At 42.6% G+C, this 16,374-nt stretch overlaps 1 protein-coding gene across 2 annotated transcripts in view; it reads left to right on the top strand.

Annotated features, from left to right (window-relative positions):
* Positions 1–3,164: 3,164 nt before the first annotated feature.
* LOC115203187 (spondin-1-like) overlaps positions 3,165–16,374 on the top strand; it is a 148,360-nt gene continuing 135,150 nt past the window's right edge. The window contains exons 1-2 of one of the 2 annotated variants that reach the window (XM_029767627.1): positions 3,165–3,864; positions 4,500–4,606. In XM_029767627.1, the coding sequence (XP_029623487.1) occupies positions 3,630–3,864; positions 4,500–4,606 (342 nt within the window). In that variant the 5' untranslated portion in view covers positions 3,165–3,629. The remainder of the gene's footprint in view (positions 3,865–4,499; positions 4,607–16,374) is intronic. The other variant, XM_029767628.1, reaches the window with a different exon arrangement.

Below are 16,374 nucleotides of genomic sequence, written 5' to 3'. Positions count from 1 at the left end.
TGACACCTGCTGGTGTATTACCCAACTATCCCTGGCCTTCCCCGCTCTGCTTGCATCTTCACCGCGGAGAGCACCGAGTCTGCCCGCATCCATTGGACGGATCGGCAGGCTTCTATATATTCTCATCTTCCTCCTACAAATTCCTTTGAAGACTGAAATAAACCGCGGGAGATCTTTGAAACAATGTTACAGAAGATGAAGTAAAATATGTCTCGCAGGTTAGATAAAGTTTCAATGAAAACGTGTGATTGCACCAACACTTCTGGTTATCGATTTGTAGCGTACTTGTTTCTTGTTACACATCTGAGAAAATAACTCCCACACCTGTTTCAAAAGCCTAATCGAAAATACACAATTCTTTGACTTTTTTTATCCTCCTGGAATGGTGGTGTTGTTTCTTGTAAACCTCATTAAGATGTATTTAATTCAATCAATGATGTAATAGTATTCAAACATGATAGATAATAAAGTGCTGAGATAAAGTATAGGTCTAAAGCATCACTAGCACACCCTGTCCCATGTCCAAGCAAGGCAATTTTTTTCTCATATTTCCAATGGCTCTGAAGAGAGGGAACTAGAGAGGGAAAGGCAGAGGTACAAAGAAACGGGGAAACAAGAGACTATACAGTATTTGAATAGAATGAGAGGGGCAGAGGAGAGTGAGTGTCAAAGTGTGTGTGTGTGTGTGTGTGTGTGTGTGTGTGTGTGTGTGTGTGTGTGTGTGTGTGTGTGTGTGTGTGTGTGTGTGTGTGTGTGTGTGTGTGTGTGTGTGTGTGTGTGTGTGTGTGTGTGTTTGTGTGTGTGTGTGTGTGTGTGTGTGTGGAGGGGGCTGAGAGGGGGAGAGTGAGAATTTTAATTTAAAAGAAATCATTTTAAAGCTGGATTACAGTATGCCTACCATAGGAACTATTGACCTATATGGAAGATGAAAGTTCACTGAGGCCCCATGGGTATGGTGGGTGATACTGAGGAGAATGCATGACAGGGCATCATTACTCATATTGTTGCAAAGACAGTCCGCATATATCATTTCTGGTGTTGCTTTCATGATTGTTTTTCAAGGTCTGTTGTGGTCAGTTATACAGTTGAAGTCGGAAGTTTACATACACCTTAGCCAAATAAATTTAAACTCAGTTTTTCACAATTCCTGACATTTAATCCTAGTAAAAATTCCCTGTCTTAGATCAGTTAGGATCACCACTTTATTTTAAGAATGTGAAATGAATAATAGTAGAGATAATTATTTATTTCAGCTTTTATTTATTTCATCACATTCCCAGTGGGTCAGAAGTTTACATACACTCAATTAGTATTTGGTAGCATTGCCTTTAAATTGTTTAACTAGGGTCAAACGTTTCGGGTAGCCTTCCACCAGCTTCCCACAATAAGTTGGGTGAATTTTGGCCCATTCCTCCTGACAGAGCTGGTGTAACTGAGTCAGGTTTGTAGGCCTCCTTGTTCACACACCCTTTTTCAGTTCTGCCCACAGATTTTCTATGGGATTGAGGTCAGGGCTTTGTGATGGCCACTCAAATACCTTCACTTTGTTGTCCTTAAGCCATTTTGCCACAACTTTGGAAGTATGCGTGGAGTCATTGTCCATTTCCAAGACCCATTTGCCACCAAGCTTTAAGTTCCTGACTGATGTCTTGAGATGTTGCTTCAATATATCCACATACTGTTCCTTCCTCATGATGCCATCTATTTTGTGAAGTGCACCAGTCCCTCCTGCAGCAAAGCACCCCACAACAGGATGTTGCCTCCCCCATGCTTCACGGTTGAAATGGTGTTCTTCGGCTTGCAAGCCTTCCCCTTTTTCCTCCAAACATAACGATGGTCATCATGGCCAAACAGTTCTATTTTTGCTTCGTAAGACCAGAGGACATTTCTCCAAAAAGTACGATCTTTGTCCCCATGTGCAGTTGCCAACCGTAGTCTGGCTTTTTTATGGCGGGTTTGGAGCAGTGGCTTCTTTCTTGCTGAGCGGCCTTTCAGGTTATGTTAATATAGGACTCGTTTTACTATGGATATAGATACTTTTGTACCTGTTTCCTCCAGCATCTTCACAAGGTCTTTTGCTGTTGTTCTGGGATTGATTTGCACTTTCGCACCAAAGTACGTTCATCTTTAGGAGACAGAACCTGTCTCCTTCCTGAGCGGTATGACGGCTGCGTGGTCCCATGGTGTATATACTTGCATACTATTGTTTGTACAGATGAACGTGGTACCTTCAGGCATTTGGAAATTGCTCCAAAGGATGAACCAGACATGTGGAGGTCTACAATTTTTTTTCTGAGGTCTTAGCTGATTTCTTTTGATTTTCCCATGATGTCAAGCACTGAGTTTGAAGGTAGGCCTTGAAATGCATCCACAGGTACACCTCCAGTTGACTCAAATGATGTCAGTTAGCCTATCAGAAGCTTCTAAAGCCATGACATAATTTTCTGGAATTTTCCAAGCTGTTTAAAGGCACAGTCAACTTAGTGTATGTAAACTTCTGACCCACTGGAATTGCATTATAAGTTAAATAATATGTCTGTAAACAATTGTTGGAAAAATTACTTGTGTCATGCACAAAGTAGATGCCTTAACCGACTTGCCAAAACTATACTTTGTTAACAAGAAATTTGTGGAGTGGTTGAAAAACAAGTTTTAATGACTCCAACCTAAGTGTATGTAAACTTCTGACTTCAACTGTAGATTCCAGGCTAATGTAAAAACTGTAACACGGACTGCCCCCAACTTGTGATCATTGTTGATTCATCATTCAAGACAGATTAAGATAAAAGTTTATTGATTATTGTGAACATTCTCCTTCTCTGTCAGTGACCATTCTCTGTCAGTGGCAACAGCTGGACAGTGGCTGAAAGAAGCCAATATAAGGTTAAGAATGAAGTTCCTGGAAGCTCGGTCCACATTCCATATTTGTTTAACTTCATTCCCTCTAAATGAAGGGTTTATCGGCCCTGTCTCTCTCTTCCAAACACAGACACACACACACAATAGACTGTGCAGAAGGGGGGCATAAAGGCGACCGTTTAGCATGCATTATGAATTACTATTTGAGCATCTGTCTGTGTCTGTGCGGTCGGCTAAGGGGGCTTGGGGGCGGGGGGATCCGCGGCTGAGCAAACACACAGGCAAGTTCCAGCTAGTATCAAATGCGTCCCTCCATCACTGCAGCCATTGGCAGAAATGTCTGTTTCCAGTCTGTTGGCTAGGCGCATTTAGGTCGTTGGGCTCATAGCCTGCGTCGATGCCTTGGAGACAGCCGCGCTACGCGCTACACTGCTCCACTATTTCCCCTGACCCTGTGTAGGCTTTCGCGCTCAGTTAAGCAAACCCTAGACACTCTGATCATCTCAGACGCTCTTCAACAAATCAGTGTGCGATTCTGCGAGAGCGAGTGCACATCGTAAACTATTCTTTCTCTGCACTCTATATCTCTCCGGGATGGATTTACCTTTAGCGGAGACAGCTACCTCGTATCCCGAGTGAGGGGAGTCTTATCAATTGCCAAGTTCCGTCAATCCTGGAGTTTTGGGTGGGGAAGCAATCGTTTTTTCCTCTCTTGATCCTCACTCGTATTTCACCACCGCATCAGCTGGAGCGATAGCTGCCGCTTCACGATGGCAGGAGCGGGAATATTTCTGTGCATTCTGCTGTTACAGTGCTTTATCTCCACTGCGCTGTGCAACGCCGGATTCACCTTCACGGAGGAGCCCTCGGAGAGAGCTGGGAAGTCAGACGGGTATTGTAGTCGGATATTACGGGCTCAGGGCACTCGGAATGAAGGCTACAATGAGTTTCGACTCCGAGTCGAGGGGGACCCAGAAAATTATCAGCCTGGGAGCACTTACAGAGGTACTGTATTCTGTCCTATTCCGCGCACATTGTCTGACACACAATAGGGTCTTTTTTGCCTTTACTCTATTTCTCTTTTGTGTTCAACTCATGTGAAGACGCAGTGTTGTGGTCATTTATAAGGAAGTGATATAAGCCTAGAAGTCAGAGCTGTGTTATGACAAGTCAAACTGTCTTGTGGAAAGAGAAGTTGGACACAGACCAGAATGCCCTCATACTGTATCTTCATAGGCGTCTGTGTATCGCTGAAATATTTGCAACTTGTGATGCTCTAACTTCATTTTTGGTGACTCCACCTGCAAACTCATTGGTCATGATAGTTAACATTTTGATTCATTAGTCTAACAAAGTCCCATTTTGGCTCAATCACTCATCACATCAGTTTTATCCAAACACATTATCTCAGGGAAGCTATTGTATATCAATATAGTAATGATAATGACACGAGTAATGACAGCAATTGCCAGTTAGAGCTAATTTCCCTTCTGATTGATATAGCCTATAAAGATCTCATTCCTATGAGGTACGAATCCAGAAGGGTTAGTACTTTAGGATTTTGCAAACCTTTATTAAACCTATCAATCTGTTTCCCATCAGTTTGTTTTCTTCACTGACTGTGTGTTTGTGATCCCCAGTGACTCTGTATGCATCCAGTCCCGCTTACTTCAGAGGTTTCACCCTCATTGCTCTGAGGGAGGGCAGGGAAGGAGACAAAGAAGAGGACTATGCTGGCAATTTCCAGGTAAGACAACAATTAAACGTGTCATTATATGTCATTGAAATTATACAAAATGAAAATGTAGATATTACAACATGCATATTTTTTTAAATTGTAAATGACCTTCAGTTATTCAGGTGAAAGTAATGTTATTTGAAGATGCAGTCAGTCATATCAGAAGCTAGCAGAATCATTACTTACTGTACCAACAACAGCTGCAAATTCTAATAAAACTATATCAAGTTTTGATGTTCACTATCCTTGCTTTGTCTATCATGAATCTAGCAAATACGTTTTATAGGTCAGATTGCAGTATTTATTTAATTTCATAGCACAAACATTTGTTAGAACATTTCTCACACATACTTTAGCCAGGTATAGAGCAGGCCAGCCCAGGCAAGTGCAGGGGGGTTGCCTAGTAACATGTGCCTCAGAGGGAGACAACGTCTTCATAGTGCGGCAAATTCCCTTGATTTGTGAATCTGTTCGGACTGAACAGCTAGCCAACAGATAAAATGTCTTTAAAAAATAAGATTTCAGCTAATAGAGAGAAGTATCTAACTAAATAACTACATTATGGCGATCACTATTCATAAACTATTTACATATAATAGAAATGTGGGTACATTTGTGGACAAAATTCCTACCTACTCAACCTTTAATAAGTTTATCCACAGTGTAAATCAAAGACATTTTGAATATACTGTATTTCAAGTTTGCATGATACAGAAACAAAAGAAGGCTGCACTCAAGTTCACAAAAGTAGTGTAGGATTTTATACCCTATTCATATTATGGAGTCAGTCAGTCAGCCAGTCAGTCGCTAGGGGCACAGCAGTCCCAGCGAAAAGGGAGTGTATTGATACAGTCATGTGCTATACAGGTGCAAGGATATCCTCTCTCCCAGAGCAGAGCAGAGCCAACACACTTAACCACACCTGGCAGAACACTTACATCAACACCATATGCTGCCTGTGCCGGCTCTCACACTCTCTGCTCTGTGTGTGAGAGAGAACTCCCAACATAATCTGTTCCCCTCTCAGACCCCTCCTGCCAGAGTCGTTCTGTTTCACGCATCATCTTGGAGGAAGCGCGATTACTTTCACCTCGTTTCCTCTAATACCTCTATTTATGGCCCCCTCTGTATTCCTTTGTGTGTGTGTGTGTGTGTGTGTGTGTGTGTGTGTGTGTGTGTGTGTGTGTGTGTGTGTGTGTGTGTGTGTGTGTGTGTGTGTGTGTGTGTGTGACAATGGGAAAAGGAGCATTGTGCCAGTCAGGGAGAGCCCAGGTGTGTGAAATTTGGCAATGCATGCATGCATGTACGGTGCGCACACACACACACAAATCTGGCCAGGTTTAGTGCAAAGATCGTTCCCAGCATACACAGACGGGTCCAACTGGACTGGAAAAGGGAGGGAGTGAGAGAGGGAGAAGGAGGGATGGGGGAAGTGTTTTTACACTTAGATGTCAAGTGATATTGTAGGACATGTCCCCAGCTCTGATGAGGCCCTCCGGGTTCTAGCGTGGGGAGAGATGGGCTGGGGGAGACAGAGGTTTCAGGCCAAGAACACACAACAGGTGAATTGGCCAATAATATGTTGTGTATAGGTTTTATAACCAGATTTCTGGGCCAGAGGACTGATACTCCTCCCTTACAAACACTATTTTAAACAAACAATGTTATGAAGCCATTTGTTAAACTGGTCACGCACAATCTGACTGAACTCTTTGAGTGATATGAATAAATCAATGAAAACTGAGCTCCTATAAAGAAAATCTTCTGACAAGGTGGAACTTCTACAATATATATTATATTTATGAACTTTATATAAATCAGTTTTACACATTGTAACAACGATACATGTAATAACACTTGTAAATGTAATAACTCTCCTTCTAGACTCATTAAGCATCTCCAATCCAAAATTAAACCTAGAATCGGCTTCCTATTTCGCAACACAGCCTCCTTCACTCATGCTGCCAAGCATACCCTCGTAAAACTGACTATCCTACCAATCCTTGACTTCGGCGATGTCATTTACAAAATAGCCAACATTCTACTCAGCAAATTGGATGCAGTATATCACAGTGCCATCCGTTTTGTCACCAAAGCCCCATATACTACCCACCACTGCGACCTGTATGCTCTCGTTGGCTGGTCCTCACTACATATTCGTCGCCAAACCCACTGGCTCCAGGTCATCTATAAGTCTTTGCTAGGTAAAGCTCTGCCTTATCTCAGCTCACTGGTCACCATAGCAACACCCACCCGTAGCATGCGCTCCATCAGGTATATTTCACTGGTCATCCCCAAAGCCAACACCTCCTTTGGCTGACCTTTCCTTCCAGTTATCTGCTGCCAATGACTGGAACGATTTGCATAAATCACTGAAGTTGGAGACTTATATCTCCCTCACTAACTTTAAGCATCAGCTGTCAGAGCAGCTTACCGATCGCTGCAGCTGTACATAGCCCATCTGTAAATAGCCCATCCAATCAACTACCTACCTCATTCCATATTTGTTTCTGTTTTTCTGCTCTTTTGCACACCACAATTTCTACTTGCACATCCTCATCTGCACATCTATCACTCCAGTGTTAATTGCTAAATTGTAATTACTTTGCCACTATTGTCCCGTCCTGACCAGTAAAAGAGGTTATTTGTTACTGTAGTTTGGTCAGGACGTAGCAGGGGGTGTTTGTTTAGAGTGTTTCGGGGTTTGTTGCTATGTTCCTTGTTAGTCTATTTCTATGTTAGTTCTAGTATGTCTATTTCTATGTGGTGATTTTTGGGTTGACCTTCAATTGGAAGCAGCTGCTCCTCGTTGCTTCTAATTGAAGGTCCTATTTAAGAGGGGTGTTTTTTCTATTTTTGTTGGTAGTTGTTTCGTGTATAGCTGTATACCTTACAGGAGTGTTTGTCGTCGTTGGCGTTTTTGTATACGTGTGTTTTGTTTTGGTTTGCCTTCTTTCTGCCAATTAAAAAGAAGATGAGTATACACATTCCCGCTGCATTTTGGTCCAATCCTTATGACGCCCGTGACAACTATGGCCTATTTATTGCCTTACTTCCTTACTTAATTTGCACACACTGTATACAGATGTTTCTATTGTGTTATTGACTGTATGTTTGTTTATCCCTTGTGTAACTCTGTGTTGTTATTTTTGTTGCACTGCTTTGCTTTATCTTGGCCAGGTCGCGGTTGTAAATGAGAACTTGTTCTCAACTGGCCTACCTGCTAAGTAAAAGTGAGAAAAAAATGTAAAAAAATAAAAAAACATTCTATTTGTAATAACGTAAGAAAAAATTGCTAATACCCCCGGTACAGTTTATAACTTGCCGATAAACAATTTTTCCGCTAAATGTAGTAAGTTATTACATTAACCGGTGGTTATTACGTTAACTGGTGGTTTCATGAATAATGTAATAACTTCATCCAATCATGTAATACCAATATATATATATTTTTGATGTAATACTTCAGTCAATTTGATGCACATACAGTACCAGCACCCACTGCCAATTACAACACTAGCAAACTCTTGCACATCATACAGGAATACTCATATATAGAGACACTCAGAAGCACACATTGAAATGTACCCACACACACACACACACACACACACACACACACACACACACACAAACATAAAAAATACCTGAATGAATCTGTAGGACCTGGTATTAAACATGTCATCTGCAATATTTCCCTGCAAACAACAAACAATAATGAATCATTAGGTCACAAAATCCCTTAAAGTCGCCAGGATGATGTGTCATGGTCCCCTGTTGTTTTTTTCTAGATTCCAGTTGGTCCTGCGGATGTTCTTGGGACATTGTGTCATGGTCCCCTGAAGATTTTTTCTAGTTCGTAATTTGACCCGGAGATGTCCCAAAGGATGTTGTGTCATGGTCCCCTGGAGGCTTTGTCTAGTTCCCGGTTTGTCCCGAGGACGATTTTGGGACGTTGTGTCATGGTCTCCTGGAGGTTTTGTCTAGCTTCTGGTTTGTCCCGAGGACGATTTTGGGACGTTGTGTCATGGTCTCCTGGAGGTTTTGTCAAGCTTCCGGTTTGTCCCGAGGATGATTTTGGGACGTTATGTCATGGTCTCCTGGAGGTTGTGTCTAGTTTCCGGTTTGTCTCGAGGACGATTTTGGGACGTTGTGTCATCTTCTGGAGGTTTTTTCTGGTGATCCATTAAAGCTCTTTGTCTTTTGGCAATGCTAGTCACACACACACACACACACACACACACACACACACACACACACACACACACACACACACACACACACACACACACGTACTCTCACAGTGCTTTAACACAGTGTTTCAGCTTACATATTTGACACACGTCGTGTATGATTATTCATACAGTAATTATGATTATTATTTTTTACATACATGTTCTCACCTGGGATTTAAACTTACAACCTCTTGGTTCACTGCAATCTTCCTTCTATGCCACCATGTCTGTGTCATTGATTGATTTCACATGTAATCCTATTCCTACACTTTATACTTCAAAGTAACTGTTAAAAATACACTCTGTTAAAAATACACTCAAGAAAAACTATTGTATTTATCGAGTCAGTTTAAAACAAAATAATATGCCCCACCAACATTAGACAACTTTACTAAAAACCAAAACTGAAATTTACATTTACATTTACATTTAAGTCATTTAGCAGACGCTCTTATCCAGAGCGACTTACAAATTGGTGCATTCACCTATAATATCCAGTAGAACAACCGCTTTACAATAGTGCATCTAAATCTTTTAAAGGGGGGGGGGTTAGAAGGATTACTTTATCCTATCCCAGGTATTCCTTAAAGAGGTGGGGTTTCAGGTGTCTCCGGAAGGTGGTGATTGACTCCGCTGTCCTGGCATCGTGAGGGAGCTTGTTCCACCATTGGGGTGCCAGAGCGGCGAACAGTTTTGACTGGGCTGAGCGGGAACTGTGCTTCCTCAGAGGTAGGGAGGCGAGCAGGCCAGAGGTGGATGAACGCAGTGCCCTTGTTTGGGTGTAGGGCCTGATCAGAGCCTGAAGGTACGGAAGTTAATTTCAGAAATAAGTAAGTGAAATCAATGAGAGAATAGTCAGATTACCTGATAGCTTAATGGCATGCTTTTGCTAAGTGCAGAGATGTATTATAAGTAATGTATATGTAAGGGACTTCTGAAATTCTACAGACTTTGTGGCACAGCAGAAAGATCAGTATTCCCCAAATCCAGAGGTTATGAGTTTAAATCCCAGATGGGGTCATATTGAAAAGTCAGTACTGAAGTTATCATGTCAAGTGTAATCATACTGTCATTGATTAAATATTTTTACACTGTTTTAGCTGAACAGCTTACCACTAACCTTAAAACACCCATACCATTTCATTACTTTACTTATAACGGGTTGGGACACCTAGGACACTCACATGACAAATGCCTCCAAGAATGTCCAGGGTAGCTTCAGAGCACCATGACACAACATCGCAAGAACATCCTAAAAACATCCTCGGGGAAGACTCAGGACCAACTGGGAACTAGACAAAAGCTCCAGGGGACCATCACACAACATCCCAAGAACATCCAAAAAACTTTCTCGGGGACGTCCCTGCGACAAACCCGTCAGTAGAGGATGCCTGGTTATTCTTTAAAAGTGCCTTCCTCACCATCTTAAATAAGCATGCTCCATTCAAAAAATGTAAAATTAGGAATAAATATAGCCCTTGGTTCACTCCAGACCTGTCTGCCCTTGACCAGCACAAAAACATCCTGTGGCGTTCTGCATTAGCATCAAATAGCCCCCGTGATATGCAACTTTTTAGGGACGTTAGGAACCAATATACACAGGCAGTTAGGAATAATAAGGCTAGCTTTTTCAAACAGAAATTTGGATCCTGTAGCACAAACTCAAAAAAGTTCTGGGACACTGTAAAGTCCATGGAGAATAAGAGCACCTCCTCCCAGCTGCCCACAGCACTGAGGCTAGGAAACACTGTCACTACCGATAAATCCACAATAATTGAGAATTTCAATAAGCATTTTTCTACGGCTGGCCATGCTTTCCACTTGGCTACCCCTACCCCGGTCAACAGCCCTGCGCTCCCCACAGCAACTTGCCCAAACCTCCCCCACTTCTCTTTCACCCAAATCCAGATACTGATGTTCTGAAAGAGCTGCAAAATCTGGATTCCTACAAATAAGCCGGGCTAGACAATCTGGACCCTCTCTTTCTAAAATTAAATCTAGAATCAGCTTCCTATTTCACAACAAAGCATCCTTCACTCATGTTGCCAAACATACCCTCGTAAAACTGACCATCCTACCGATCCTCGACTTCGGTGATGTCATTTACAAAATAGCCTCCAACACTCTACTCAACAAATTGGATGCAGTCTATCACAGTGCCATTCGTTTTATCACCAAAACCCCATATACTACTGCGGTGTCTTTTCTCATCATTACTGAAGACTTATTTATATAAAATAAATTCTCTGTAATTATTATTATGTGATTAAACTAACTTAATCATGTAACTGTAATTAACTAGGAAGTCGGGGCACCAAGGAAAATATTCAGATTACAAAGTTAGAATTTTCCTAATATAACTTTCAGATACTTTAATATCTGATCAATTAGTCTTCTAATTAATTAATTAGTGTTTACCTCACGTTAGTCTCATTCCAAATGTCGTAAATTGTTTGTTATCTGCACCAACCCAGTGTTCACTATGAGTCATCCATTCATCAATTGTCTTAAATCATTTATTTACTAACTAAATAATCACAGAAATGCACACAAACAAACAAGTAGATATGGTTACAAGGAAATGATAGGGGAATGTGCCCTAGTGGGCTAAACCGGCATGGCGGCTTGTTAGACAAAGGGACTTAGGAGGGCGCGAAAGATAAAAGACTCTACAAAGTTGATAATTATAACAATTGAAATGCTAATCCTTTGCATATGAATGCTCACTCATTTGGGAATAATTGCAATCAATATATATATTTACGCTCAGTGTGTCGTTGTGATCTCTGTTGGAAAGCTTGTTTCTGTTGGAGAGTTTGTCCTCCCTCTCTCTATCTGCCATGGTTAGGATGGATAGTTCAGAGTAACATTCAGCAATGTCATTATAGGATAGATGTTTCAGCGGTTCTCGGTCTTCGCGTTCAATTGTACCGAATTCCTAGCTGCAGACTAGTAATTAGTATCAACTATTTGTTCTTATTCTGTTGGTTCGATAGTCTCAGAGTTTAACCACGTGGTATGGTTAAGAATTCAGCAATCGTCTGAAACCTTAGCCCTCTTGTGGTTATCGAGGAAAGCTGGTCTCTACTCAAACCTTAGCCCTCTCTTAATGAGGTGAAGCATGGTCTGAAGATAAATTCCCAAGGTGGGGGTTATATTCGGAAGAGCAGAAGAAGGCTGTCCCATGACGCCAGATCAATGTCTGTGCTCATGGGGCGGGCCAATGACTTCGTTAACTTTAACTTCCCTGGGCTAGGTGGGACACTTGCGTCCCACCCTAGTCAACAGCCAGTGGAATCGCGTGGCGCGAAATACAAATACCTCAAAAATGCTATAACTTCAGTTTCTCAGACATATGACTTCTACTTCAACAACAAATGTTGTTTTGGTTCCAAATAATCCATAGTTATATTCAAATACCTCCGTTCTGTTCGTGCGTTCAGGTCACTATCCGAAGGCTGACGCGCGAGTGCATTTCGTGACAAAAAAATTCAAAATATTCCATTACTGTACTTAGAAGCATGTCAAACGCTGTTTAAAATCAATTTTTATGCTATTTTCCTCGTAAAATAGTGATAATATTCCATCCGGGCAACGTTGTATTTATTCAAAGGCTGAAAGAAAAGAAATGGAGAATTCTCGTGAACGCGCATCTCAGTCTCACTGTCCCCAGGCTGACCACTCACAAACAGAGCTGTTGTACTTTGCCCAGAGACAGCAGACACCCCATTCCACTTTCTGGCGGCTTTAGAGAGCCAATGGGAGCCTTAGAAAGTGTCACGTTACAGCACAGATGCTGTATTTTTGATAGAGATGCCCTAGAAGGACAACAAATTGTCAGACAGGGCACTTCCTGTATGGAATCTTCTCAGGTTTTGGCCTGCCATATGAGTTCTGTTATACTCACAGACACCATTCAAACAGTTTTAGAAACTTTAGTGTTTTCTATCCAAATCTACTAATTATAATCCATATTCTCGTTTCTGGGCAAGAGAGGTAACCAGTTTAAATCAGGTGCGTTTTTTATCCGGCCGTGCAAATACTGCCCCCTAGCCCCAACAGGTTAAATCAAAAGAAGGAAAAACAAACAAATCACGTATACAAAACAATGAACGACACTAAACAGTCCTGTCAGGTGCACAGACACAAAACAGGAGACAACTACCCACAAATCCCATACAAAAACACCTCTATACATAGGACCTTCAATCAGAAGCAACGAGGAACAGCTGCCTCCAATTGAAAGTAATTATCCAATTATCTAAACATAGAAATAGATAGACTAGACTGAACATAGAAATACACTAACATAGAACATAGACCAAAACCCCGGAACACTCTAAGCAAACACCCCTCTTACATAAGCACATAGACCATCAAACCCCGAGACACTCTAAACAAACACCCCCTGCCACGTCCTGACCAAACTACAATAACAAAATACCCCTTACTGATCAGGAAGTGACAGAGGTAGTATACAGTGATCCAATCAGCAAGGGGTGAATGTATGTGTACAAGCCAGACCTCATCAATTAGAGCCTGTTACATTGGTTTTAAGAGCAGCCATAACTGTAGCAGAACTCGTAGCAGACTCTCCTGAACCTTTTGCTTTCATTCCCTTTCCACATAAAGCTGTAGTGGGCGCAGCACGGCGTGACAGAGCATCGTAAATGTCACAGGGTGAACAAGAGAAACTGTATCATCCAGTCAGCTCCAATCACTCAGCTCTACACACACTGACAGCACTGCTGTATATGCTGTGAGATACGAGGGGTAAACTGAAATATCTGCTGTGGGATATGAGGGGTAAACTGAAATATCTGCTGTGGGATAAGAGGGGTAAACTGAAATATCTGCTGTGAGATACAAAGGGTAAACTGAAATATCTGCTGTGGGATACGAGGGGTAAACTGAAATATCTGCTTTAGGAATATGAGGGGGAAATTTGATTGTTAGCGCTCTTGTAGAGGTCTTGACAAGCACAAGTGCTAAGGCGTAATTGTAATTACTGTGTTGTGTTTATGTTGATAGTAATGTATCTAACAATTTAAATGGGTGTTTATTGTTGTATTTATAGGTACACAGAATGTAATTAATCAAAACACGCAAACACACTAATACAGTACCAATACCCACTACTATGTGTGGTATAGCACACAGTACACACAGAATACAATATCGCTCCTCCCCTTTCTTCTTCCCTTCTTCCCGTCCTCTCTTCCTCCCCCCATTCCTCTGCTGCTCTAGAGGTTCCTTTCACTGTCAACCTCAACTACATGCAAACAATCCACATACACACGCACACACACAAACATGCATGTACGCACGCACGCACGCACACACACAAACACACGCACAAACATGCATGTATACACGCACACACAAACACACACAAATACACTTACGCACGCACGCACACGCACACACGCACGCACACGCACACGCACACACACACACACACATGCACAGGACAGAGATCCAATATGGTAGAGCTCCCCTCATCAACAAAAGGCCATTTCTATGTCTTTCTCTGTATTGTCTTCCCATCATCAGCCAGTCCTATTGGAGGCATGACGCACAGCCCCTTTCAAACACAACTATCTGGTCCTGCCTGATAGGACAGAAACTGTATCAGATTCAACACTGATTCAATGTTCATGCCCAGCACAAACACTTCTAAACTCGGCAAAAAAGACACGTCCCTCTTTCAGGACCCTGTCTTTCAATGATAATTCGTAAAAATCTTCATTGATCTTCATTGTAAAGGGTTTAAACACTGTTTCCCATGTTTGTTCAATGAACCGTAAACAATTAATGAACATGCACCTGTGGAACGGTCGTTAAGACACTAACAGCTTACAGACGAGAGGCAATTAAGGTCACAGTTATGAAAACTTAGGACACTAAATAGGCCTTTCTACTGACTCTGAAGAAGAAAAAAAAGATGCCCAGGGTCCCTGCTCATCTGTGTGAACGTGCTTTAGGCATGCTGCAAGGAGGCATGAGGACTGCAGATGTGGCCAGGGCAATAAATTGCAATGTCCGTACTGTGAAACGCCTAAAACAGCGCTACAGGGAGACGGGACGGACAGCTGATCGTCCTCGCAGTGGCAGACTATGTGTAACAACACCTGCACAGGATCGGTACATCCGAACATCACACCTGCGGGACATGTACAGGATGGCAACAACAACTGCTCGAGTTAAACCAGGAACACACAATCCTTTCATCAGTGCTCAGACTGTCCGCAATAGGCTGAGAGAGGCTTGACTGAGGGCTTGCAGGCCTGTTGTAAGGCAGGTTCTCACCAGACATCACCGGCAACAACATCGCCTATGGGCACAAACCCACCGTCGCTGGACCAGAGAGGACTGGCAAAAAGTGCTCTTCACTGACGAGTCGCGGTTTTGTCTCACCAGGGGGATGGTCGGATTCACAATTATCGTCGAAGGAATGAGCGTTACACTGAGACTTGTTCTCAGGAGCGGGATCGATTTGGAGGTGGAGGGTCCATCATGATCTGGGGCGGTGTGTCGCAGCATCACCGCCCCAGCTTGTTGTCATTGCAGGAAATCTCAATGCTGTGCGTTACAGGGAAGACATCCTCCTCCCTCATGTGGTACCCTTCCTGCAGGCTCATTGGGACATGACCCTCAAGCATGATAATGCCAACAGCCATACTGCTCGTTTTGTGCGTGATTTCCTGCAAGACAGGAATGTCAGTGTTCTGCCATGGCCAGCAAAGAGCTGGATCTCAATCTCATTGGGCACGTCCGGGACCTGTTGGATCGGAGGGTGGGGGCTAGAGCCGTTCCCCCCAGAAATGTCTGGGAACTTGCAGGTGCCTTGGTGGAAGAGTGGGGTAACATCTCACAGCAAGAACTGGCAAATCTGGTGCAGTCGATGAGGAGGAGATGCACTGCAGTACTTAATGCAGCTGGTGGCCACACCAGATACTGACTGTTACTTTTTTTGACCCCCCCTTTGTTCATGGACACATTATTTAATTTCTGTTAGTCACATGTCTTTGGAACTTGTTCAGTTTATGTATCAGTTGTTGAATCTTGTTATGTTCATACAAATATTTACACATGTTAAGTTTGCTGAAAATAAACACAGTTGACAGTGAGAGGACGCTTCTTTTTTTCTGAGTTCATCTGCCTCCTCACTTTCCTGACATCCCCTCTTGTTTTGTCGTCTCACCCTGCTGTGAAGTGATGTGTAGTCATTAATCCATTTCCATAGAAAATATTGTTGGCAAATCGTGCACCCACACACACACACACACACACACACACACACACACACACACACACACACACACACACACACACACACACACACACACACACACACACACACACACACACTTCCAGCTGACCTCCCCAGAGAGCTCAATAAAAAGCGCATTTCATCGAGTCTGGAGCTGAGATGGAGCACACTCTCAGATTTCAAATGAGCTGTACATCAAATAGAAGCTGTCGTGTGTGTGTGTGTGTGCGGGTGTGTGTAACATGTGTAATCACTTTTCATGTTGGCCC

Source organism: Salmo trutta, chromosome 12 (assembly GCF_901001165.1).
Source record: "Salmo trutta chromosome 12, fSalTru1.1, whole genome shotgun sequence".
Lineage (NCBI taxonomy): Eukaryota > Metazoa > Chordata > Actinopteri > Salmoniformes > Salmonidae > Salmo > Salmo trutta.
This window is presented reverse-complemented; position numbering and strand designations above follow the sequence as displayed.